General features: G+C 30.7%; 1 protein-coding gene and 1 pseudogene across 1 annotated transcript; one reads left to right on the forward strand and one right to left on the reverse strand.

Moving 5' to 3' along the window:
- Window positions 1–2,882: 2,882 nt before the first annotated feature.
- Window positions 2,883–8,488, reverse strand: LOC148550810 (uncharacterized; annotated as a pseudogene).
- An 8,455-nt stretch (window positions 8,489–16,943) lies between these two features.
- LOC107610072 (protein DETOXIFICATION 48-like) lies at window positions 16,944–19,267 on the forward strand. The gene is made up of 3 exons (XM_016312143.3): window positions 16,944–17,203; window positions 17,287–17,839; window positions 18,166–19,267. Exons 1-3 carry the CDS (start codon window positions 17,069–17,071, stop codon window positions 19,149–19,151), a joined length of 1,674 nt encoding a protein of 557 aa, XP_016167629.1. The 5' UTR covers window positions 16,944–17,068; the 3' UTR covers window positions 19,152–19,267.
- The last annotated feature ends 5,572 nt before the right edge of the window (window positions 19,268–24,839 follow it).

Consider the following 24,839-nt stretch of genomic DNA (forward strand, 5'->3'; position numbering starts at 1 on the left):
GCGGATTGGATCGAAATTTCAGCCATATCCCATCTGTAAACACCCCTAGCAATAATAACTAAAAAATTATAATGATTATATTTTTAACTAAGAGGAAGTGCAAAAAAAAGTACTAAATACAAGAACATTTAATCAAATATTAAAAAAAATTTTACTTTAAAACATACAGTTGGACTTTTTTTGCTCATATATAATAATAATAATAATAATAATAATAATAATAATAATAATAATAATAATAATAATAATAATAATAATATGATAATTGCTTTGTATATCACACAAATATAAACATTTTTTTTTTCTATGATGTTAAGAAAGGTTTTGTAAGTCTCTAACTTTGTTGTCGATTTTTGTAGTGTTAGCTCTCATATTATCAATTTGATTCATATATAATTCGGATGATAAATTATTTGGTGACGTGCTTTCTTTTTTACTGTGATATACTTGTTTTATTATTATTATTATTATTATTATTATTATTATTATTATTATTATTATTATTATTATGTACATTAAAAAATAACAGGCTAAATTATTGCCATAACATAATAGAAGTATGGAAGTTTATCATTCTTCTCTAATGGAGGAAACAAAATTCTTTTCAATATTTATTTAACGTTTAGTAGAATAAAAATAAATTTTATTAGAATAAATTTTAGTATGAGTTTAATATTTTTATTCATCATAAAATATTTATAGAATTACTCGTAGATAAATTTTGGAAAAAAGAAAAAAAACCATGATTTTTAATTTTATTTTTAAATAAAATTTATTTTTAATTTTAAAATAAATCTTATTTTTATTTTTTAATAATATTAATTTTTTACCGTATATAATTATTCAATTATTTTTTAATCATATATAAATAAATTACTCTTAATAAGATTTTTTTGTGTTATTCAATTATCTTTTTTTAAAAAATAATTAATTATTAAAATAATTAAAATTTTCACAACAAAAATAATAAAAAATTATGAATGAAAAAAATTAACCATCCTATACTTTTTTGTATTTTTATTCATATTTTAATTATAAACATAAATATAATTTAATTATATTATTTATGAAATGTGACTATAGACATGCAGATAAAATTTAGTTATATTACTTATATATAGTTTTATTATATTGTATTGCTTATAAAGTTAGATTATAATTATGACAATAGAATTGTTCTTGTATTTTTATATGTGTGACTAATTGGTGGTGTTAAAACATTACTCTTAATTATAAATAAGGTTTATAATTTAAAAAATCAAAGACTCAATTAAAAAGATACGAAAAAATGATGTTAAAATATTCTAACTCTTTAAAATAAAAATATTCGAAATTTAATTAAAAATTATTTAAAATTTAAACTCAATAAAAATTTATATTCAATGTATTTTGTATTAAATATATTTAATAACCTATTATATCATATTATATCATATTAGTTGAAATTAGTTTTTATAATGTTAATTTTTTAATAACACTTTATTAGAAAAAACCAGCTTTTCATAATTTTTTAAAAACTAATTAATATTATATATATTTTATTACAATATATCTTGTTATAAAAAAATTATTTATTTTTAATGCTTATATTAAAAATAAAAACAAAATTTAAATTAGTAAATTTTAATCTATAATATAATAATAATATAGTAATTATTTTATATATTATACGAATAAAAATTAATTATTTTTTTATTTATAAATTTTTTAAGAGCTTATATATATATATATATATATATATATATATATATATATATATATATTTTGATGAATGTGATATATTTTTTTATGTAAATAATCTTTTAAAAAAAATTTAATAGTTAATTTATTACCTTTTTTGTTTTAGTCTAAATTAAATGTTTTTTATTATTTTTGGAAAGAAAATCTTTTGAGAAATTTAATAATATGTGATGAGAAACACCCAATAAATTATACCAAAATCAATTAAAACACAACATAAAGACATCTTTAAAAAAAGACGTTTTAGGCGTATTTATCTGAGTGGCCTCCAAATTCTAAACCCTACCCTATCCGATTCTACTCATAGAAACAAAAAAAATCAAATAAATATAAAATTCAACTATTTTAAATTTTATACATATTAATAAAATAAAAAATAAAAAATTAAATTCAAATTAAAATTAAAAACAATAAAATTTTAAAGACATTCAACATAAAAAAAAAAGATTGTAAGTATAAGACTCATTTTTTTCACTACATAACATAACTTTTACATATATATTATATAATATATTAAAGGTGCGAATAGGGTAGGGTAGGATATACTCTAAACCCATATCTTACCTTATCTGCATGCAAATTTATATTCTATCCTACCCTACCTATAACAGATAAGATAAACAACCCTACTCGAACAGATTAGTCTGAATTAGATACCCATAAATATGATATATATTATCAGCCCTAATTATGCATGCATGGCGTGATCATAGCACAAGCAATGCAAACAATTCATGCCTTCCCAAAAGGAAAGGAAATAAAATAATATTCTCTCAATGGTTAGAGTTTAGAAGTGTTCGGCATCACTCTAGATAGGATTTCTCTCTATACTAAAACCACCATTTATAGGGCACTTATTACTTTTTAATTGATATCAATTAATTTTTTTAATTTTATTAATTTTAAATCCTAAATTTTAAGCTTTTAACTTTAAATTTTAAATTATAAATTTTAAAATAAAATTAACTAATATTATCTAACTAAAACTTAATCACTTATACTTTCTCTTTATTAAAAGTTTGTCACTAATATCAACCTTGTTCTACGATAATAGTGTTTCATGTTATGGAATATATATATATATTTTGGTGACTGAAATAAATTAAACAAAGAAAAACAAAACAAACAAAACAAGGAACTGCCTAAATAGAGGGACAGTCCCGTTCAAGACTACTCTTAAACTCCTCCCAAGGTGAAAGTAGCTCCACATGCGAAAGTTGTAACTTCATCGCCATCTTTGCCATAGTATCTGCCACCGTGTTTGCATCTCTCATAATCAAACGAAAGTCAACCCGCCAATTCCAATGCATGATATCTCTTATTTTGAGCACCAGTGGATCAATAAACCCAAAAGCATCTTGAGTAACAAGATTAAATGCTTCCACACAATCCGTCTCACAAATAACGTCTCGTTGACCCACATCCCAAGCTAAGAGATATCCTCTCCAAATAGCAAACAATTCTCCTTGAAGAATACTATTACTCTCAATCATTCCCAAACACCCCCTTTGCCAGCTCCCATTACAATCTCTAATAACACAAGCAAAACCAACACTATCACCCGAACCAAAATAACTAGCATCACAATTAATCTTAAAAGTACCAATAGATGGGGGATTCCAAAAACCATTTAGAGTAGAGGGAAGGGACATACGTTGTAATTCAAAAATATTCCTAAGCTCCTTTTCTGAAGTTAATGCCAGACAAATCACTTTTTCCGGAGGCCAAGTTTCATGGGAATTAAAGATGTCATTATTCCTTGCTCGCCATATCCACCAAAGTCCCGAAAAGAACTTGAACGGATGCTCTCTGCTATGATACAAGAACCAGTTCTTCAAATCCAAAGGATGACAAGAAATATCCAACCTATGCCAAACAAGCTGAGCTTTTGGACAATCCCGAATACAATGTAAAACCGATTCCTGGCTAGAAAGACATCTTGGACACCTATCCGATGACGACATCCCTCTTCTAAAGCGAAAACTTGCAGTAGGAAGAGCCTCCTTAAGACACAACCAAGCCAAAAACTTATGCTTTTCCGGAACAAGCTGATGCCAAAGCCAAAGCCAATTCTCCCGCTCCTCCCAACCAAACAGCTGCTTACACAACCACAAGTAACCATTGCGTGAGTCATAGACTTTGGCAGCAGACCCACTCCAATACCAACCCACTTCCGGACCTGCTTGTTCATCTGGATTGTAAGAGAGAATATTATCTTTCAGATTTTGAGATAAAGGAGAATAAAGAGTATCCAAATGCCACCTACCAACCGACCAAATATCCTGTATCCGGAGATTCGAATCAGAAATGTGAACATAATCCATCTCATTAGATAACCGTCCTTCTCTCCTCCAACTAGAAAACCAAAAATTCTGGTTCAAATCTCCAATATACCAAGCAAACCCATCCTTCAACACTTCCCAAGCCTTGCAAAGACACCTCCAAATGGGAGAGTCCTTGTTCTTAGGATAACTAAAACAGTCATATAGAGATGATCGGTATTTGGCATCCAACAATTGGACCCATAGCTTGTTTGGCTGCTGGAAAAAAGTCCAAACTAGCTTCCCAAGAAGAGCAATATTTACACAATAAGGATCTCTAATCCCCAAACCTCCATATTTTTTTGGAGTAACCAGTACCTTCCAACTAACAAGATTCAATCCTCTTCCATCAACTTGTCCTTTCCAAAGAAAATTTCTCATCATAGACTCCAATTTACTAATGATTTCTTTGGAAAAAATAGAGACCTGCATCTGGTACGTGGGAATAGCAGCAGCAACAGAATTAACCAAGCAGAGCCTACCAGCCCAATTGAGTAAACTTCCTTTCCAACTTGCTAGCCTACTCCGAATCTTATCCAGGACACCATTGAAAGCTGAACGAGTCACCCTAGAATGGCTAAGGGTAACTCCAAGATACTTGCCCAAGTCCTGGACAAATCTGATAGAGGATACCCCAGTGAAGACCTCTTTCCTTGTTGCAGAGACATTCTTAGAGCAAAGCGCTTTAGACTTCTCGACATTAATCTTCATCCCAGATGCTTTACAAAAAGTCTCTAAAATCAACATCACATTTTGCACTTGTCTCTTTGTAGCTTTACAGAACAGAAGCAAGTCATCTGCAAACATTAAGTGGGATATTCTTGGTCCCCCTCTAGAAATAGCAATCGGCTCCCACAAGCCCAAATCAACCTGATGACTAATAAAGCATGCCAATCGCTCCATACACAACACAAAAAGATAGGCTGACATAGGGTCTCCTTGTCTAAGACCTCGGCTAGGAGTAAAGCCATTCAGACGACTCCCATTCCAAAGAATAGATAAGGAAGAAGCAGTGACACAATTCATAATCAAATTAAGTGTAGGAATAGGAAAACCAAAGCTTTTAAGGGTATGAGCTAAAAACCTCCAGTCAACTCTGTCATAAGCTTTCTCCAGATCAATCTTAAAGGCCAGTGTGCCTTTCTTTGATTTAGTCTTCTTCATAAAGTGGAGGACTTCTTGAGCAATAATGATGTTGTCAGGAGTTCCTCGTCCCGGAATAAATCCTCTTTGAAGCGGGCCAACAATCTCCGCAAGATGAGGACGAAGCCTATTAACAAGGACCTTCGTAATGATCTTGTAAACTACATTGCAGAGACTAATCGGCCTGAAATCTTTCATAGATACCGGTGATTCAACCTTTGGAATGAGAACCAGTAAAGTCTCCAACATTCTCGGATCAAAAGGAACACCGGAGAATGCCTGCTTAACCATCTTCCAAACATCAAGACCAATGATCTCCCAATATTCTTTGAAGAAGAAAGCTTGAAACCCATCAGGACCCGGAGCTTTAAAAGAGTTCATGTGAAAAACAGCTGCTTTGACTTCCTCTATAGTAACTGGTGCCGTAAGGTTATTGCAAGCTTCCTCATTCAGAGAAGGAAGAGGCACATCACCAAGGCAACCCAAATCAACATCATCCAAATGACAGAATAAGCTTTTATAGAAAGACTCTGCTTCTTGACTCAGAACCTCTGGATCAGTTTCCCACACTCCATCCTTGAGAAAAAGGCCATGAATCTTATTATGCTTCCTTCGCGCAAGAGTTTGAATATGAAAGAATCTTGTATTCCTATCCCCGAACCTTACCCACTGCTCTCTGGACTTTTGGAACCATAGGAGCTCTTCTTGCACTAGAGTATTATTATAATCATCAAGCAACTGTTGCTCTTTCTGACGCAAATAAATACTATCCACCACTTCCAAACGCTTTTGTAAATAATTAATCTGATGTTCTAATTCACATTTCTTAACAAAAATGTTACCAAATACCTTCGAGTTAAACTCTAGCGAATTCTTCTATACTTCCGAAAGCTTGCCATGAATTCCTCTATTACCAGACCACCATGATTGGTTCACAATATCCCTATACCCAGGATGAGTAGCCCAAGCAGCAACAAATCGAAAATGTCGATTCCCTTTAGGCTGAGGACGACCTTTACAACGCACCAGAATAGGGCAATGATCAGACTGAAGCCTATTTAAAACTTCTGCATAAGCCTCTGGAAAGATAGATAACCAACTACTATTTATACAGACTCGATCAAGCTTTTTTGCCACGTTAACATAATTTTTCACCCTCCTGTACCAAGAAAACTGTCTCCCAATAGTCTTCAAATCAAACAAACCACTATCCCCTAATGAAGTAGCAAACATGTCGACTCTTTGATGAGAAAATTGACAGCCCTTAGTTTCATGAGAAAATTTGACTTCATTAAAATCACCAAGAACAATCCAAGGTCCTTGAAAAACCATGGATTGTGCAACAAGATAATCCCAAAGGAGAACCCTTTTATTAAATTGAGGACTGCCATAAATACCACTACACCTCCAAATTAAATTATCAAAGTGAACCTCAACAGTAACACCCTGATCAAAAGCATCAATGAACTTACAACAAACACCCTTCATAGAGGATAGAAACCAAATACCTCCCTTATGCCCCTCTGCTTCTACTATACCAACAGAGTGATATCCCAACCTTTCCCAAAATAATTTTAAATGCTGAAAAGGGGAGTGAGTTTCAACCACAATAAAGAAAACAGGTCTAAATTTCCTAACAAGTTCCTTACAATGCACCCGGGCTAACTTACTAGAAGCATCCCTAATATTCCAAACAATCATATTTAAACTATCCATAAATAATAGGGACAGAATAAATAAGAACATAAACTCTAAACAGAATCACCAACCTCAATAGGTGGTTTGTCCTGCAGTACTGGCACACTCTGATCCTCAATAATTGTCACCTTTGGACCTCCTGACACTGCACCTGCCATGCTTCTATCTACTAAGGTTTTCTCCGTTGTGCCACCATTTTTATCAACTGGCGAGTTCTGCAAGGAGGAAGGCCGAGGACGCTTCCGTAGAGAAATTCCACGACGTGCAGGAGTTCTGCGCGATGGAGATGGCGCAATTTCATGTTTTTCTCGCTTCCCCATCCTAATGCCAATTGATTTGCCTCCATCACCATGCAAATTGGGCCTTGGAACCCTTCTCGAACCAAACTTGTGCTGCTTTCCATCTTGGTCCTTCAAACCTGATGACTGGCCCATTGTGAATTTTCCCTTACGCAGCACTTGTTGCCAGCCCTCTCCATCATCTATGCATGCCTCATTAACATGACCATCAGGCACGTGAGGAGCCAATAATTCCGTAACTACATCCTTCCCTTTAACAACTCCTAATTTCTCACCCAAATTACGAGGATTCTTACCCAAATCACGAGCTTCTGATTCAGCCTCTTGTTGAATCTCATGATTGTTGTGTGGCACTAATGTCGGGGCTTCATTATTTTTTTCATCACCAAAGAAATTTCCGTTTCCTTCCAAGGACTCCTTCTCCATGCACAACGATTTATCATGCCCATACCGTGCACAAGTAGCACAAATCAACTGTAAACTCTCGTACTCCACTTCATAAGTCACACCCTCCACTATAATATGTTTGATTATAGGCAACTCAAGATTAATTTGAACACAAGCTCGGGCATATTTTCCTCTTTCTGCAAGCTTAGTAGCCAAATCTACTTTCACCGGAATCCCTATTGCAGAAGCAATTTGCAGCATTGCTTGTTCCTGGTAGCACCAAATTGGAAGTCCCGAGACTCGAATCCATACCAGCGTTGATCCAAAGGATTTTTCGCATGGCCTAAAATCCACATCCCATGGCTTTACTGCAACATAGTGACCGTCTATCAACCACGGGCCACCAAGAATGACTTTCTCACGATCCGCAGCAATATCAAATTTAACCAAAAAATATCCAAATCCCACATCCAACAAATCAAACCCTCCTTTGATGCGCCATACTATCCGAAGCTTATGCATGAGAGCCGTGTAGCCATAATGCTTATCCAGCACCTTGATCACGATGGCTTCCTTATAAGGTTCAGCTAGACAGCTCTTTGCCACCTTGGTAAAACTTACACTTGGTGGACGAGAATCACCCTGCTTACCTGTCACCGTCGCGATACCATCCCCAGATAAAGACCCTACTAATGCAAAGGCCTTAGACTTTGCTGCACCAATGACTTTATCTCTGAAAGAGACCTTGGATGGCTTTTCTAACCCCTCTCGAGAAGAACCCTCTTTAACACCGGATACACACCCACCCACGCTCTCCCTCTTATCTCTTCCGATGGCATGGCCATCTTCCTCACCGTGTTTCACCCTCAACCGCTCACCCCCGCTCTCTCCTTCTCTCATTCTCCTTGAGTACGTACTCTTTCTCTGTTAGAATTTTTTTTCTGTAGTTAATTATATATATATATATATATATAAAGATAGAGTCTGGTGGTTATAAAATTTTTGCAATATTTAAAAAAATGATGTTAACGCGTTTAAAATAATAAAAAAATTTTAACCAATCAAACTAGTATAATTTTTTAGCTGTTATTAATTCGTTTTAAATAATAAATTTTGAATAGAGTATGATTTTTTTTAAAAGGAAATTTTAAGTTAAACTATATGCATTTTTTTATAGTAAATATTTATTTATAACAAGTAAATACACGGTTAAAGAATTTTAATATGAAATAAAGATGTGCATTTTTTTTAAAGATAAAAATTTTTAGGGTATATATAAGTGGTGAATATTGCCGAGATGCATAACCAACACACAGCTAACGTGTTTGATATTTGTCCAAAAAATCGCAAGCAACACAAAACATCTGTATTGACATGTGGTGTTAATCCGTTCAACACGTAAGATGTGTGATTCATACGTGGCAGCATGGCAAGCAAACAAGTGGGCCATCTATTTTTTTACAATCGTACCGTGATGCACAACACAATAATTTGTAAAGGTGCGCAAAACAAGCTATTCTCAATTGTAATTGTCGATCTGATCAAAATTCTGGAGCAGTGGTTGATATTTCGCGTGGCATCCGCGAAAAGGGTGGTACCCAACAGACAGAAGATGTGACACCTAACATAGCACTGAACAGACTCCCATGTGTCTAAAGGCTGTGTATCTCTAATATAGGGAACCCATGAAAATTTTATGTAGTTTTTGAAGGAACTGCTGACGGCGGTTCGCTGCCGAATATCGCAAGGCTCTGGGTGACTAAGAAGTCGTGACTGCTATCGGTCCAACCGGTCACAACCTCTCCATCAATCACTAGGCCGAATATGTGTAACACATCCTCAACGGTAACCTCACCCTCTGGCATTACAAACGTATGTGTCTTCGGCCACCACCTTTCCACAAGAGCAGATAGCATCACAAAATGTCCTTTGATCACTCCAACTCTTGAGAGCTAATAGAATCCGGTAGTTCGTAAGGCTTGGTCAACCGCCGGATGTCACGTCTTTGGCTGGTCAAGCTTACGGGACAGAAGATTCCTATTAGCCTCATAAAGTTCAATTACAAAAAAAATTAATTTAATAAATAGCAAAAAGAATAAATTAACAATAAAAAATAAAATAAATAATAATTACAAAAATTCAAATTTCTAATATTTACATTCATAATTTTTATTAATTTTATTAATAAAATCATTTTATTAATTAAAATATAACATGAAATAAAAATAATATTAAAACACAAAACAACATATAATTATATGTTATTCCATACCAAAGTATATCTTTATAATCATATTGATTATTAATTCTAAAATACTAATGTTGAAACAGAAAATAAAATAAATAATAACAACATAAAATTCAATTTTTTTTATAAATATTAATTATTTTTTAAATTAATAACTAAAACTATACATAACATAACAATAATAACTACAATATTATAATAGAAAATTAAAAAAAAATATATGTCTCTCATTTATTAATTTATATATATATATATATATATATATATATATATATATAATAATTATTTGTTAATTTTAACAATTGTCAGTAATATAAAATATCATATTATAATAAATAATAAAAAAAATATTATATACATACTAACAACACAAAAATAGAAAAAAAAGTCTAACATTAATTTAGAAAAAAATATTATTACTTATATTATTTATTCATATTAAGATTTAACAGTACATTTAGACAAAAATTATTCAAATAAATAATAACAAACTATTAAACTAATGTTAACCAAATAAATACTAATAAATTAATTGAAAATAATAAACTTACATAGTTAGTAGTTAGAATGTCCCAAATAGTTGATGATATAATTTTTTGTAAACGTATAATCACGTACCATTTTAGATATTTTAATCTTACTTTTAACTCTAAAGCTCACTAATCACTCCTAACACAATAAATAAAATAAAATAAAATAAAATAAAAAGCCATTGCTGCTAATGACTATGGCAATGGCTTGATGAGATGAGATTGTATGGTAATAGTGAAGGGGAAAACAAAAATGAAATGAAGCTAAACCCCACTCCTCCTCCGCTTTTATACAATCGAAACCAAACTTAACCATTATTGACACCAGTTCCTGGAGCAAGACTTGTTGATTGCATGGAAACAGCAGACAATACGTTACTTGCGTGCTGTTGCATGACGGACACGTGGAGCAAGGATCTTACCACACACCCTGCGTGTTAACCGGATGGTAACACGTGGCTTTCGCGTGTTTGGAGCAAAGGGTATCATCATGGATAGTGTGTATTGCTCTGCAGCTGCCACGTAGTAAATTTGTACTGTGAATTTCTGATAAAATTACCTAAAAAATTTGTGCAAAATCTCTGCTATGTTAATACAGTACCTGCGTGTTACCTAAGATAGAACACAACACATGGCGAGTCTCTTTTATAATGGGAATCTCTGCTACACTAACACGGAATGTGCGTGTTGAACAATATTTTTAATACTTCCACAATTCTATAAAACATTTTAAACACTAATATTTAACTAAAACATCGCTTTTTTTTCATATCTAAAATAATTTCTAAAATAATTTCTGTGAATATACACTATATTTTGATTATGGAAAAGTATAGGATACTAACATATTATCTGTCAACTTATTGCCAACAATAATTAATTATTATATTTTAAATACATATATAAAGAGACACATCTAGAAAATATATCTATAAAGACACTTTTATTAAATACAACCATAAAAAAGACATTTTTAGTAGACACATTCATAAAGATACTTCTATTAAATACAATTATAAATAAGAGTTGACAGAAGTTAGTAGAAATGTTATTGATAACGTAGCGGGATTGTTTGATTATTCATTACATTAATGATTTGATAGTTTGTTACAATCCTATTGACTGACACTGTTATTACATGAAATTAATATGCTCATTCCATTTCAAAACCCAAAAGTAGTATTCCATGTCACATCAAGCAACGAGGATAAGAATAATCATAATAGTTTTTATTTAAAATAAAACAAACTTGTTATATTAAACCATCATATTTTTTTAAAAATTAAATTATGACAAGTGTTGCTAATGACAATTATTAACGGTCAAAATTAAAATAGCAACAAGCCTATAATTCATTATAGTTTATTTCTTTTCTCACAGTTAGTATCATTTAACTAACTACCCACGTCACCACAAAAAGAAGAAAAAGAAGAAAAAGTAATTATTAAACTCAATCCTTCATCATAACAATCGTTAACAAGCTCTAAAATAATAAAATGAGAGTAGTTGTTGATATTACATGTCAACAAAGGGTTTGTTTATTAGTTTAACAAAATAATTTTTATTTTTATATTTAGTATTTTTTATTTTTATATTATATAAAAACACTTAAAACAAAAAATTTTATTTTTTTATTTTTTATAATATCCCAAAAATAAAAAATAAAAAATACAAGCTCCTAAGGTTATCTTCTATATATCCACTTGTCATTTCCAATTTAAGAATTAAAGTTGCATTAAACAGAAATTTACAAAAGATAGTAGCAATTAAAATAATAGATTTATTACACATATAAGTAATATTGTCATCTAAATCTAACTAAATAGATCCAACATCAACAACAACTATTCTCATTAAAAAGAGCGTGATTATACGCGTACACATTATTCTTTCAACTAAGTTATTTACGTTCACGCGCTATGTTATTGTCGGCATCGTCTTCTTCTTTGCATTTCTCCTCTTTCTTCTCCTCCTGCTTCTGCTCTTGTTCCTTCTCTTTCTCCTTCTCCTTCTCCTTCTCCTTCTCCTTCTCCTCTTCCTTCTTCTTCGCGTGTTTTCTTCTCGTCGTCATTCTTTTGTTGCTGTTATTATTAGGGTTGTACATGGTTTAGTTAATCCAAAAATCAAACATGCTTTTGGATTAGCCAAAAATATAATTTGGTTAATTAACCAAATTGATTTTATATGATAAAACTAGTTATTAACTGGTTAAAAAATTCAAAACTTAGTTTTTAACCGATTATTAAAAAATCAATTTTTCAAAAAAAGAAACGGTTTTTACATAGAAAAATTAGATTTTTTAGAAATCAAAATTAAAAACCGGTTTTTAATTGGTTAAAAACTGATTTTTACACAAAAAAAATTGGTTAACCAATTTGATCACAAGAATTGCATAAATTTTGGTTTTGGTTAACCACTTTTTAATAATATGGATATGGTTTTTAAAATTATTTTATCAAATTGGTTAACCAAAATGTGGTTATAATTTTTTAACCGGTTAACCACAATTTGATTATTTTATGTACACCCCTAGCTATTATTGTTGTTATTGCAGTAGAATGTGAGGAGAAAGAGTTTTGAATTGTGTCGGACAACGAGTCCAAATGCACCTTAATTCACTCAGAAATGAATCGAAATTACATAATTGATTGCAATACAATTAACTCATAAATGAACCGAAACTGCATAATGATTGTGACACAATTAACTCAGAAAGAAAGAGAAACAGAAAATAATAGTAAAAAAATCTGCAAGTTTGAGAAGCAATATATGTTAATAATAAAAGATTTTCAACATGAACTTAGAGATTTTTGCATGTGGATTTCAAGTTCAACTGAGGAGAATTTAGTTACAATAAAGGAATTTTTTTTTTAAAAAAAGGCATTTTAGAGAAAAAGGGTATATTCATAATATCTTATATTAAATTCATAATTCATATCAGAACTGTTTGGGAGATTTCATTTTTTGGAGTTATGAAGGTTGATGAAATGCTTTTTTCTTTGCCTTTGTAGAATACTTGAAAAATATTCATTGTATTCATTATTTTTTGTTATGTTTTTTTCTATTTAATTTTACTAGTTTTCTAAGGTCTTGTTCAAGAGCTAAACTCAAATTTAACACATAAACTCAGAAATTATGTTAAATTTGAGTAAATTAAGAATAAATTTGAGAAAATGAAATACGGAGAAGAAAAAGATGAAAAAGAAGAAGAAGAAGCAGTAGAAGATGAGGGAAAAGAGGTGAAAGAATTTTGAATTGTGCAGGTCAACGAATCCAAATGCAATTTAATTCACTCAGAAATGAACCGAAACTATATAATGATTGCGACACAATTAATTCAGAAATGAACTAAAATTACATAATAGATTGCGACACAATTAACTCACAAATAAACTGAAATTACATAACAATTACAACACAATTAACTCAAAAATGAACCGAAATTTACCATAATGATTACAACACATAAAATCAGTTTGAAAACAAGCACACAAATAAGACTGAATCATGAACAAAAACACATCCAAAATCAATTGTGGATCAGACAATATCATAAATATGTTTCTTCTTCTTTTTTGTTTGATATTTTTTTCTTTTTTTCTTGGTTTTATTCCTCTCAAGAGAGTAAATAAAAAAATTTGAGAAAATAAAATAAGAAGGTGAAAATGAAGAAGAAAAAGATGAAAAAGAAGAAAAAGAAGCAGTAGAAGCAGTAGAAGATGAGGAGAAGGAGGAGAAAGAGTTTTGAATTGTGCAGGACAATGAGTTCAAATGTATAGATTCACTCAGAAATGAACCGAAATTACATAATGATTGCGACACAATTAACTCAGAAATAAACTGAAATTACATAACAATTACGATACAAACAAGATTGAATCATGAACGAAAATGCATCAAAAATCAATTTTGGATCAGATAACATCATCAACATGGAAAAAATTCAACAATAACAATAACAATAATGATGATGACGATAACGATAACGACGATAACTATAAGAAGAAGATAATGATAACGATAACGATAACGACGATAACTATAAGAAGAAGATAATGATAACGATAACGATGGTGATTATGATAATGTTGATGGAGGAGGAGGAGAAGAAAAAGGAAGGAGAAAAAGAAATTCAAAGGAAAAAAGAAAGAGGATATGATGAGGTGGTGGTAGTGTTGGTGATGACAATAACGAAAAAGAAGAAAAAGCGACGGCATGCGCACGTAAATTTGAAATACTTGGTTGGACTTAGTTAGGATTATAATTTGGATATAGAATTTTATTGTTAAAATTATAACATTAAAATAGACAAAAAAATAATTAATTTAAATAGTTTAAATTTATCTTATTTAATATTTATTTATTATATAATATATTAAACAAAATTAAAAATAATAAATTTTAAAATCTTTCAACTAATATTTTTAATTATTAAATATTTTTGTAATTAAAAATATTATCCACTTCCCATTAATAAGCAAGCTAGTTAAAAGCCACTATTGAGTGGCATCATTATCATTAATGAAGACTTGTCATCGTTTTAATTTGACGGCTGAATCAAACCATTAAAGAGAATAAATGCACTATGTCTTTCTCCTTTTTTATATATGTAATTACACCGCCAAAAAGATAAGATTGACCTCTTGCCTCATCACTCATGCTTCCCATCGGCACTCAAAGTTTCAAAAAAAGCTTCATTAACTCAAAATACTCTTCGGATGCTACACATACCCAAATTGTTTTTCACTTTCTATTAAACATAATTAAATTAATGCATGAAGAATGTTAGGGGTAATAAATTTTGTGATGTATAATTATTAATTATTTATTATTGATGTTTTTAATATTGTGAGATTTTATCTAATAGTGTGAGATTACTCACTTTTTTTTACTGGTTAAGTGCTGCCAGATTTTATGGAATTGTTTGGTAATCAAAGAAAATTAGTAAAAAATAGCCATAATTTGCCTTATTTAGTATTTATTAATTGTTACAACAATTAATGAATATTAAATAAGGCAAGTTCTGGTTGTATTTTTTATCTCTCTAACATTACCCAAAGTTTAATAAAACTACTGCGTCTTAAACTTTCTCTTAATACATATTCTTTCGTAAAAGCCCGTCAAGATTGTGTTTTGATAGTTAAAATGAATTAAATGATTTGAGATATTTGATTAAATTAATAATTTTATATGAAAATAATTATAATTTTTGTCTTATTTAAATTTTTGGAATAGATTATTAGAAATATAATTATTTATGTGTCTTTTTGTATCTATTTAAATTTGTGGAAGAAATAGTTTTATGAAATGGTATTAAAATTTCTATGATCAAAATATTTAGAATTTAATCATTGTTATCTCTCAAAAGAGAACAAAAAAATAGTATAAAATAAATAAAAAAAATCTATAAAAAAATTCAAACAAATTCAAAAAAACTCTTATTTAAAAGACGTGTTAAAAATATAATCATTTATATGTGTTCTCCTATTCGTTTAAATTTTTGGGAGAATTGTTTTACGACATAAACAAAAAATTTGATATATTTATATATGGAGCATAATTTTTGTGTTTTTTTTCTCTTTTAAATGAATTTTTCTTCCTATGTTTATATTTCAATCTTTAAAATAAAATTTAACATTACCAAAAAGACTAATAAACATTTAGTTTAATATTAAGAACAAGAAGTTATAACAAGAAGTTTTATTGATTCGAAAAAGATTTATTATTTTTTTGCCTAATTAGGGAGTTAATCTTTTTTGTCAGTAATAATTCAACAAAAAGTTGAAACCCAATTTTTCTTGAAACCAAAAAAAAAAAAATAGAAATAAAAAAGAATGAAAAAATTTGCTAAATATTATTGAAAAAACTTAACTCTTAAAACTTTTTTTTATCGTTGTCATTGTATAATATAATCCTGTTCGATTTATGTAAGACTATTATAGTTTGTCTGGTAAAATTTTTAATAAATCAAAATGATTATGTATTTACATTGTCATATTTTAAAAGTTAAAGTACATTTTTAAATTAAATTATTATTATTAAAATTAAAAAGTCTAATATAATTTTATCTATTAATAAATATCTAATTATATTTATGTTTATCATAGTCTAATTAAATTTTAAAAATTATTTTTTATTTTGATTTACCAAATATAAATATATTTTAGAACGTTATCCTTCAAAAACCAATTTTGATAAATTATTTTTAAAAAACAATAGTTTTACTAAACTCACCCTATATTATCTGATAAGAGAATATTTGGGATTTTGAAAAAAAAAAAAAAGCAAAAAAGCAAAAAACAAAAACTATAATTTCACAAGAGAAAAAATTAACAAGGTCGGTTAACCCAGCACTTCATACAGGCATTTGTTTCGTTTAAGTTTGATCTTTCTTTTACATTTATTTTTTTGAAAACTTTAGCCTTTCCTTATTATTTTATACTCTAAAATTGTATAGCAATGTCGTTCAACACATTTTATGAGTGACACATTCCAAATTCAACAGTAGGGGCCCAAACTTTTCATGCATAAATACCCACTAACTCTTCACCCTCTTCCCCCCAAAATTATACAACACATTACCTTTGTTATTATTGTTTCTCCCCAACACAAACATTATATAGACTTAATAGTTAATACATACATATATAACATAAATCACCTTTTTGATTCTCCTTTGTACCCAACAACTATCTTATAATCATGTGTAATCCCAAGCCATCTTCAGCATCCACATTTCTCTGTCCCACAAAAACAACCATCCTCATCACTCCCCATTCCAAAGTTGTCGATCATCTTCCAAGCAATGATCTTCATAGATGGCCAACTCCTAACGAGGTAAATTAAATTGAATACAAAGTTAAGAAAAACAGTAATGTAATGAACTTTAATAAGCATTTATATATTTTTGTGTGCATCAGGCTTTAGAAGAAATCAAAGAGATAGGAAAAATATCTGGACCAACAACAATGACAGGATTACTCTTATATTCAAGAGCTATGATCTCCATGGTTTTCCTTGGATACCTTGGAGAAATGGAGCTTGCAGGAGGCTCTCTGTCCATAGGCTTCGCCAACATCACCGGCTACTCTGTCATCTCCGGCTTAGCCATGGGCATGGAACCCATTTGCGGCCAAGCCTACGGCGCCAAGCAATGGAAGATTCTCGGCTTAACGCTTCAGCGCACGGTGCTCCTCCTCCTCTCAACTTCGCTTCCAATTTCATTCATGTGGATAAACATGAACAGGATCCTCTTGTGGTTTGGTCAAGATCATGAGATTTCTTCAATGGCGCAAAGATTCATTCTTTTTTGCATACCGGATCTCTTCTTGCTCTCACTTCTTCATCCATTGAGAATCTACCTCAGGACTCAGAGCATTACAATGCCCGTTACTTATTGCTCCGCCATCAGTGTTCTTCTCCATCTTCCTCTCAACTTCCTCCTTGTCGTTCACCTCAACATGGGTATTGCAGGTGCGCTCGCTACAAAACACCATAATTTATTGTTTTTGACTAATATTTTTAATTATTAATTCAATTTTTTTGTCGATATTTTTAAATATTATTGACTAATTATTGACCAAAATTTATATGAATAACTGATATAGTGATTGATTTTTTATATATACATTATTACCAAAAAAAAAATTTCAAGTCATATTAATACTAATAAAAAGTTTTAATATATATTTTGTATTTTGACGTAAATTTTATAAGAATAAATAATTTAGTGGGTAATTGCAGAAAGATTAAACTTTAGAATCATACAAGAACATTGAATACTAACCAAAATTCGACAGGGGTGGCGACGGCGATGGTCTTAACGAATCTGAACCTCATTCTGTTCCTATCATCCTTCATCTACTTCTCCGGCGTGCATAGAGAGTCATGGGTGCGGCCAAGCATGGAGAGCCTAAAAGGCTGGTCTTCGCTGCTGGCGATGGCGATCCCGAGCTGCGCCTCTGTTTGCCTGGAATGGTGGTGGTACGAATTCATGATTATGCTGTGCGGCCACTTGGCTAACCCAAAAGCCACCATCGCCTCCATGGGAATCCTCATCCAAACAACATCACTCGTATATGTGTTCCCATCTTCTCTCAGCCTCGCCGTCTCCACCAGAGTTGGCAACGAGTTAGGCGCCAACCGGCCCCACAAGGCTCGCATTTGCATGTTGGTGTCCCTCTTCTGCGCCGCCGCCCTCGGCCTGGCCGCCATGGTTTTCAACTCCCTCATGAGACACCAGTGGGGAAGATTCTTCACTAATGACCCTCAGATTTTAGAGCTCACTTCCATAGTGCTGCCAATCGCGGGGCTTTGCGAACTTGGGAACTGTCCGCAGACCACTGGCTGCGGAGTTCTCAGGGGAAGCGCAAGGCCCTCAATTGGCGCAAACATTAACTTAGGATCATTTTATTTGGTCGGTATGCCTGTGGCTATTTTTTTCGGATTTGTTGCTAAAATGGGATTTGCTGGCTTGTGGCTTGGGTTACTTGCTGCGCAAGGCTCCTGTGTCGTTCTCATGATGCTTGTTCTGTATAGAACAGATTGGAATGTTGAAGTGCAAAGAGCCAAAGAACTCACAACCAAATCAGATTCAGAGTCTATTAATAATAATAACACCATCAACAACAACAACAAGAGTTGTTGTAGTGGTCATGGTGATGCTTGTCTTGAGGAGATTGTTATAACTAAAATTGATGATGATGGTGCTGATGATTTTCCAAAGATTTGTTCACTTGAAACAGATCCACTGCTCAGAACCACTACAAAACATACTGTGAATTAGTAAACTAGCTTTTTTTCTTTTTTATTTTAATTTTATTTGACCCACATTTTTTCTGTCTTCATTTAATGAAATGTACTGTGGTTTAGAAAAAAGAATTCCCTATTTTTCCTTTGTTCTTTTCTCCTTTATTATTTCTCTTTTTTTTTCCCACATTGTCCTAATAATAATAATAATACAATTGAGAGTGAAGGAGAGGACAAAAATGATTTGCTACCTAACTATGGTGATGTTCTTCTATAAGAGGGGAGAAAAAGGATTTTAAAAATTTCCAACCTTAAAGTGGAAAATTAATCTCATGTACCATGAGTTGTTTGTTTGCCTATAAAATTTAAGGGTTTATGTTTAAAGTTTTCAGTCATATTAAATTATAAATATTAGACTAAACTACCAAAAATATTTACGATAGATTGATTTGCTGACAATAATAATTATAGAAGATCATAACAACTAAAATGTCTATAATTCTTGAGTGTCGTTTGTCAAATATGACCAAATATTAGAAAAGTTTGTTAAACTATGTGATGTGTTCATGACCATTCTAATGTGGCAAAAAGATTTTTTTTAGGTGGACTATTTTATATTTTTTTAAAAATAATATTTATTTAATTAATTAAAAGAAAATTACTTACTCTTTCAAATTGCAATTAAATGAAGAATAAGAAGTGCACCCCCTTTTGAGTGCGAAATTCAACCATGTCCTAACAGAACAGTTTTTGACATTTTTCTTCTCTAGTGTATTCTATTTTTCTCTGATTTATTTCTGCAACGACATTAATCTCGAGTATTGTCTTCAAAGTGACATTGGAGAGGGAGGTCACTACTACCCTTTCTCAGACTGTGTTCAGAGGCAAGCTCTGCCACACTTGAAGGCTTTCGAGAGGTAATATCTTCATAAACAAAGTGATTCAATGACTGTAACCTTTAAGTTAGAAGAGTTCTTCAATATGAAAAAATTAGGTTAGTTGTTGTTAATAAATTTACGACAAGATTTAGTTTTGTAATAACTCCATGATAAGCTTACTTACAATTATGTTTAATTTAATTGTAGGTAAAATCACATATAAAATCTAAATTTGTTAATTGCTCAAACATATTCAAGTTATTAAGTTTACTTAAAATTATGTTCAATTTAATTTTAAGTTATTATCACATTGGATCCATCTCCTAATGTGCCAGTTACACTACAAGTGCCGCCACTAGTTAGGATACTAACCACCATAAAAAAGACAACGAAGAGATCCGCTAAAAAGCCTCCTCCATTACAACCCACCAACATTAGGCCACCATCGAGCACTCAGACCCCTTTGTCTCGGACTCCAACTTTGAACTTCTCAGCCATCCAATGCATCTATCAGATCATATATTGTGTCTCCACATACAACGCAAGGAGTTAGTGCAGGCATAATTTTCATGTTCGCATAGGTTTATGCCAATATCAAGATCACAACTTATACCAAGGTGGCTAGTTTCTGGATTGGTTAAGTATAATTTTGGTCTCTAAGGTAGGGGCTGAAAATTTTTTCATCCCCGGCCTTTTTTGCCTACAAAATGGTCCCTAAAATTTAACTTAGTTTCAAAATCGTCCTTCGGACGAAAATACCCTCCCCTTCTTCTCCAAAATCAACAGAAACATAACTAGAAGCTGAAGCGAACCCAAAAGTTGAAGCAGAAGCAGAAACAGAAGAAACACCAATGAAACAACAACAACCAGAAGCACAACAACAACAACAATAATGGATAATGGAATAAAAAAAATAACAACAACAACAAAAGCAACTAGAAGAAGAAGAACAACAACAATAATGAATAATGAAAATATTAAGAAGAAACATAAAAAAATCATCATCATCATCGTCAAGAACCCAGAAAACAAGAACTCAGATGTAGAACTCAGAACTCAGATTTCACACACGACCACCACCACCTCCTCTTCGATGACGACGAACACGAGGACGCGGGCTAGACGAAGGCGAGAGCCAAACGAGGGAATAAAAGGCCGAGGACGAAAAAAATTTTCAACCCCTATCTTAGGGACCAAAATCGTACTTAACCCTTTCTGAATTCAAACCACTCGGAACATTTACTACTGTGCAAGGCACAGCCAATAGGTTATCTAGTAGGAGCAGCAACTCAAAATCAAACTAAAATGAGCATTAATAGTCATTATCATGTTTTTTTTATTCCATATTTCTATAATTTACCTGAATACTTTACTAATTAGTATTAGGTATGTTTAACTATTTTTCTTTTAGATAATCATGTCATTTTGGTATGCTACATATACTATTTAAACTCCTATTGACGTAGCTTCTAAAAACTTTATGAATGCTTATGGTTGTTTTCATTATTTGGTAAATTTTTATGAATGCTTATGTAGATTTTTTAATACATATTATATTCTGACATTGATGTTCTCATGATTAACATTACTTTATGTTTAATGAATGTTGTCAAAAAAAAAAAAAAACAGTTGGTGGAATACAAATGCAATAAAAAGCAAATAATTCATTCCATTTAAACATAAATTACATTGTTTTTCACTAGTAAAAAATTCTTAGATCCTACACCCAAACTATTTTCTATGTATAAACTTTGCACTCAAACTTTTCAATCACTTCTAATCAAAGACCTTGTTAACCCTTGCCATCCCTATCAATTTTATCAACCCAAACAAAGTAATTGTAATCTCGACTCTACAAAAAAAAAAAAAAAAAATCAGAGATGCAGAGAACTTTACACTTGTCTAATTGTCATAAATAATGTTTCATACCTTTCAAAAGGGGCAGCGAATGAACCATCTTCCAAGATTAGCAATCGTCAAAAATTTCAACAAGACAACATACTCATCACAATGACATCTTCCAACCAGAATTTTTTTCTTCTTTATCTTTTGATGTGAAGCTCCTGAAAAGCTACTGCTTTCGCTTGTAATTACTTTTTTTCTTTGACAATGCTCAATTTCTTTCAAGTATATTCTTGTGGAGTAGCTCGGAATGATAGATGGTTGTACTCCGTTATGATTTCATTCTGTGAAGATTGGGTTCCAACGAAGAATGAAAAATTAGGGTTCATATTGTCTCTAAATGGTGCTTAGCAACACGTGTCATTCTGAAAGAAAACTGACCATATAAGCTACTCTGTTAAGACTACATCATGTTTAGTTAATTTTGTACTGAGATTAAACTTTTATGAATATATTGAGTTATGATCTTTTATGATTATTCTTGTTAACGAATCAATTTTTATATAAATATTGTTAATAGTTTAGTCTAAATATTATATTTTTGTTTTAGTTTCGTATTCTTAATCAATAAAAAAGTTAATAATTTAAATTTTAAAACACTAAAATAACTTGAAATTTACTAACTAAAAATTTGTCCGACAAACATTTATTGACGCTTTGATCTTCAATAAAATTAATTACCGACGCTTTTACTATCAGGAAAACCATCGGCAATATCGAATTTTAGTGCTTGTAAATAAATTGTGTGTTTATGAGCATCTTATTCTTCTTATTCTCCATTCATTCCATTTTGTTACAGAAAAGCCAATGAAACTATATAATATTTATTATCTAAGTCATGCATGGAAAGGGAAAAAGAAGGAAAGAAAACTCCTCCTCATTCCTAAATCCTAACTTCACATAATCATTGGATGGAAAACGTTATACATTATCTAATTATAGTTTTTCCTTGTTTCACATAGCGCTCGCACATGCACATGCACATGCATATGCAGTAGCAGAGTGGAGAAGAGTGTAATAATGGCAATGGCATTGGGTACAAAGCCAAAGTTGATTGGTACAATGAGTAATAGACGACTTTGATATTTTATTAAAAAAAAGGTAAACTACTTATCTTTTATAATAAAAGAATTAAATATAATAAACATTTTCAATAAATAGAAAAAAAATTCATCCACCAAATCTACCAGTCACATATTTTTGTAAATTTATTCATATTATTTTATATATTTTTATTAAAACAATCAGCTATCAGAATATTCAAACATTTTACAATAAAAAATTAATTTTTTATAGCAATATCTTCAAATTTTTTCATAAATACCAAATATATATTCATGTATATTGACTCACTGTTATGTGACATTTTGTATTCATACAGTATAGTTATCTCTATAAATACTTAAAGAATAAATATATTTTCTAATATAGTAAGATCACAAGATATTTTTTACGAAAATAAAACTGCATTTAGATTTTTTTATAAGAAATTTTTAAATTTTTGGTTTAAAAAGAGAAATTGAATAAACCCAAAAATGTCTGTACGGTAAGAAAAAAAATAGAAAGTGCTTGGAAATAGAGAGACAGAGACAAATGCACACAAAAACAGAGGCATGATGAAAACAGAGAAAAAGGGGCAGAGAATAGTCACAATAATTGGTTATTAAGAGAAGTATCTAATAAAAGGAAAAGGTGTGTTATGGGAAAGGGGGGCCTGGCTTAAAACTGTTGGAGCAAACAAATCCTTCTATTATTGCATATGTGTACTTCTCATAAAACAACAAAAATAAATTGCTTCAGTTCAGTGCCCTCTCTGCAATTTTGCATTATCAACTCAATTGGCCCTCCACCTCAGGCTACCCTCCAATTCTTTTTTTCTTCATATCACTATTACCAAACACCACTTCAAATGACTTTTGTGACCATTATATTCAACTTATAATAACAAGTATTTATTAAACAAAAAACTCTTGAAAGCTTCTTATGTACAAAATTGATTAAATATTTTTTTCAACTTTTTAATTTTTCTACAACTTTTTATAATGAAGTATCTTTAATGCCCTTAATAGAATATTTATTTTAATGAATTTAATCTCTGACTAAAATTTACCTTTGAACATATTAGTCTTTTAGCATATGATAATGTATTACATATTTTCAAATAAAAAATAGAGAATTAATTTTTAAGTAGTCAATTTTGACTAATTCTTTTTATTATAAATTTATTTTTTTTATTTTTAGAGAATTTAAAATTTAGGATATAAATTTAATATTTAGAATTGAAAATTTAAAATTAAAAAAATTGACTGATATTAATTATAAAAAATAACTCTCTACTTAAATTCTTTTATCATTTGAAAAATTTGTCCTACATGGTTTTGGTCAAAGGCAAAACTAGGGTTACACTTTTATCATTTTTTATATATAAAAATGTAAGTAATTTTGGCACAAATTAAAAAGAATCTTTTCAATTTTTTTAATTAATATTGTAATTTTTCATCGTACCATCTTTAAGTAAAATAAAAAATATAAAAATATTAAATAATAAAAAATTACACTTAACATCATTAATTGGAGAAAAGAATTTTGAGAGATCCATTCCCACCAATCATATCCTACTAAAGTTAACTCCTTTACAAATATAATTACATCGTCACACACGAAAATAACCTTCATATCAACTAGGAAAATCACACCGAGGTCTTCATAGATTTCACATCCAAACCTAATTGTGTCAGCTATGTTTTGTCCTTTTATTTTATTTTGTTTTATTTTTTTTTGTTTGGTCTTTTTATTCTTTTAATTTCTCTACACATCTTCTACAACATATATGAGAAGGTAGAGGGCCCATCTTAGCGGTTTAGACTTTAGACTTTGCAAGTTTTGTCCTCTTCTTTTGCTCTCTACATAACATAGTGCTTCAATTCAAACCACTTTTCATCTCT

This window comes from Arachis ipaensis, chromosome B7, assembly GCF_059453495.1.
Source record: "Arachis ipaensis isolate K30076 ecotype BB chromosome B7, ASM5945349v1, whole genome shotgun sequence".
Lineage (NCBI taxonomy): Eukaryota > Viridiplantae > Streptophyta > Magnoliopsida > Fabales > Fabaceae > Arachis > Arachis ipaensis.

What these genes read in the sequence shown, in the direction of transcription:
- LOC107610072 (XM_016312143.3), top strand. Translation starts at nt 17,069, where the DNA reads ATGTGTAATCCCAAGCCATCTTCAGCATCCACATTTCTCTGTCCCACA. An exon ending in GATGGCCAACTCCTAACGAG is followed by an intron (nt 17,204 to 17,286) that starts GTAAATTAAATT and finishes TGTGTGCATCAG; the next exon opens with GCTTTAGAAGAAATCAAAGA. An exon ending in CCTCAACATGGGTATTGCAG is followed by an intron (nt 17,840 to 18,165) that starts GTGCGCTCGCTA and finishes AAAATTCGACAG; the next exon opens with GGGTGGCGACGGCGATGGTC.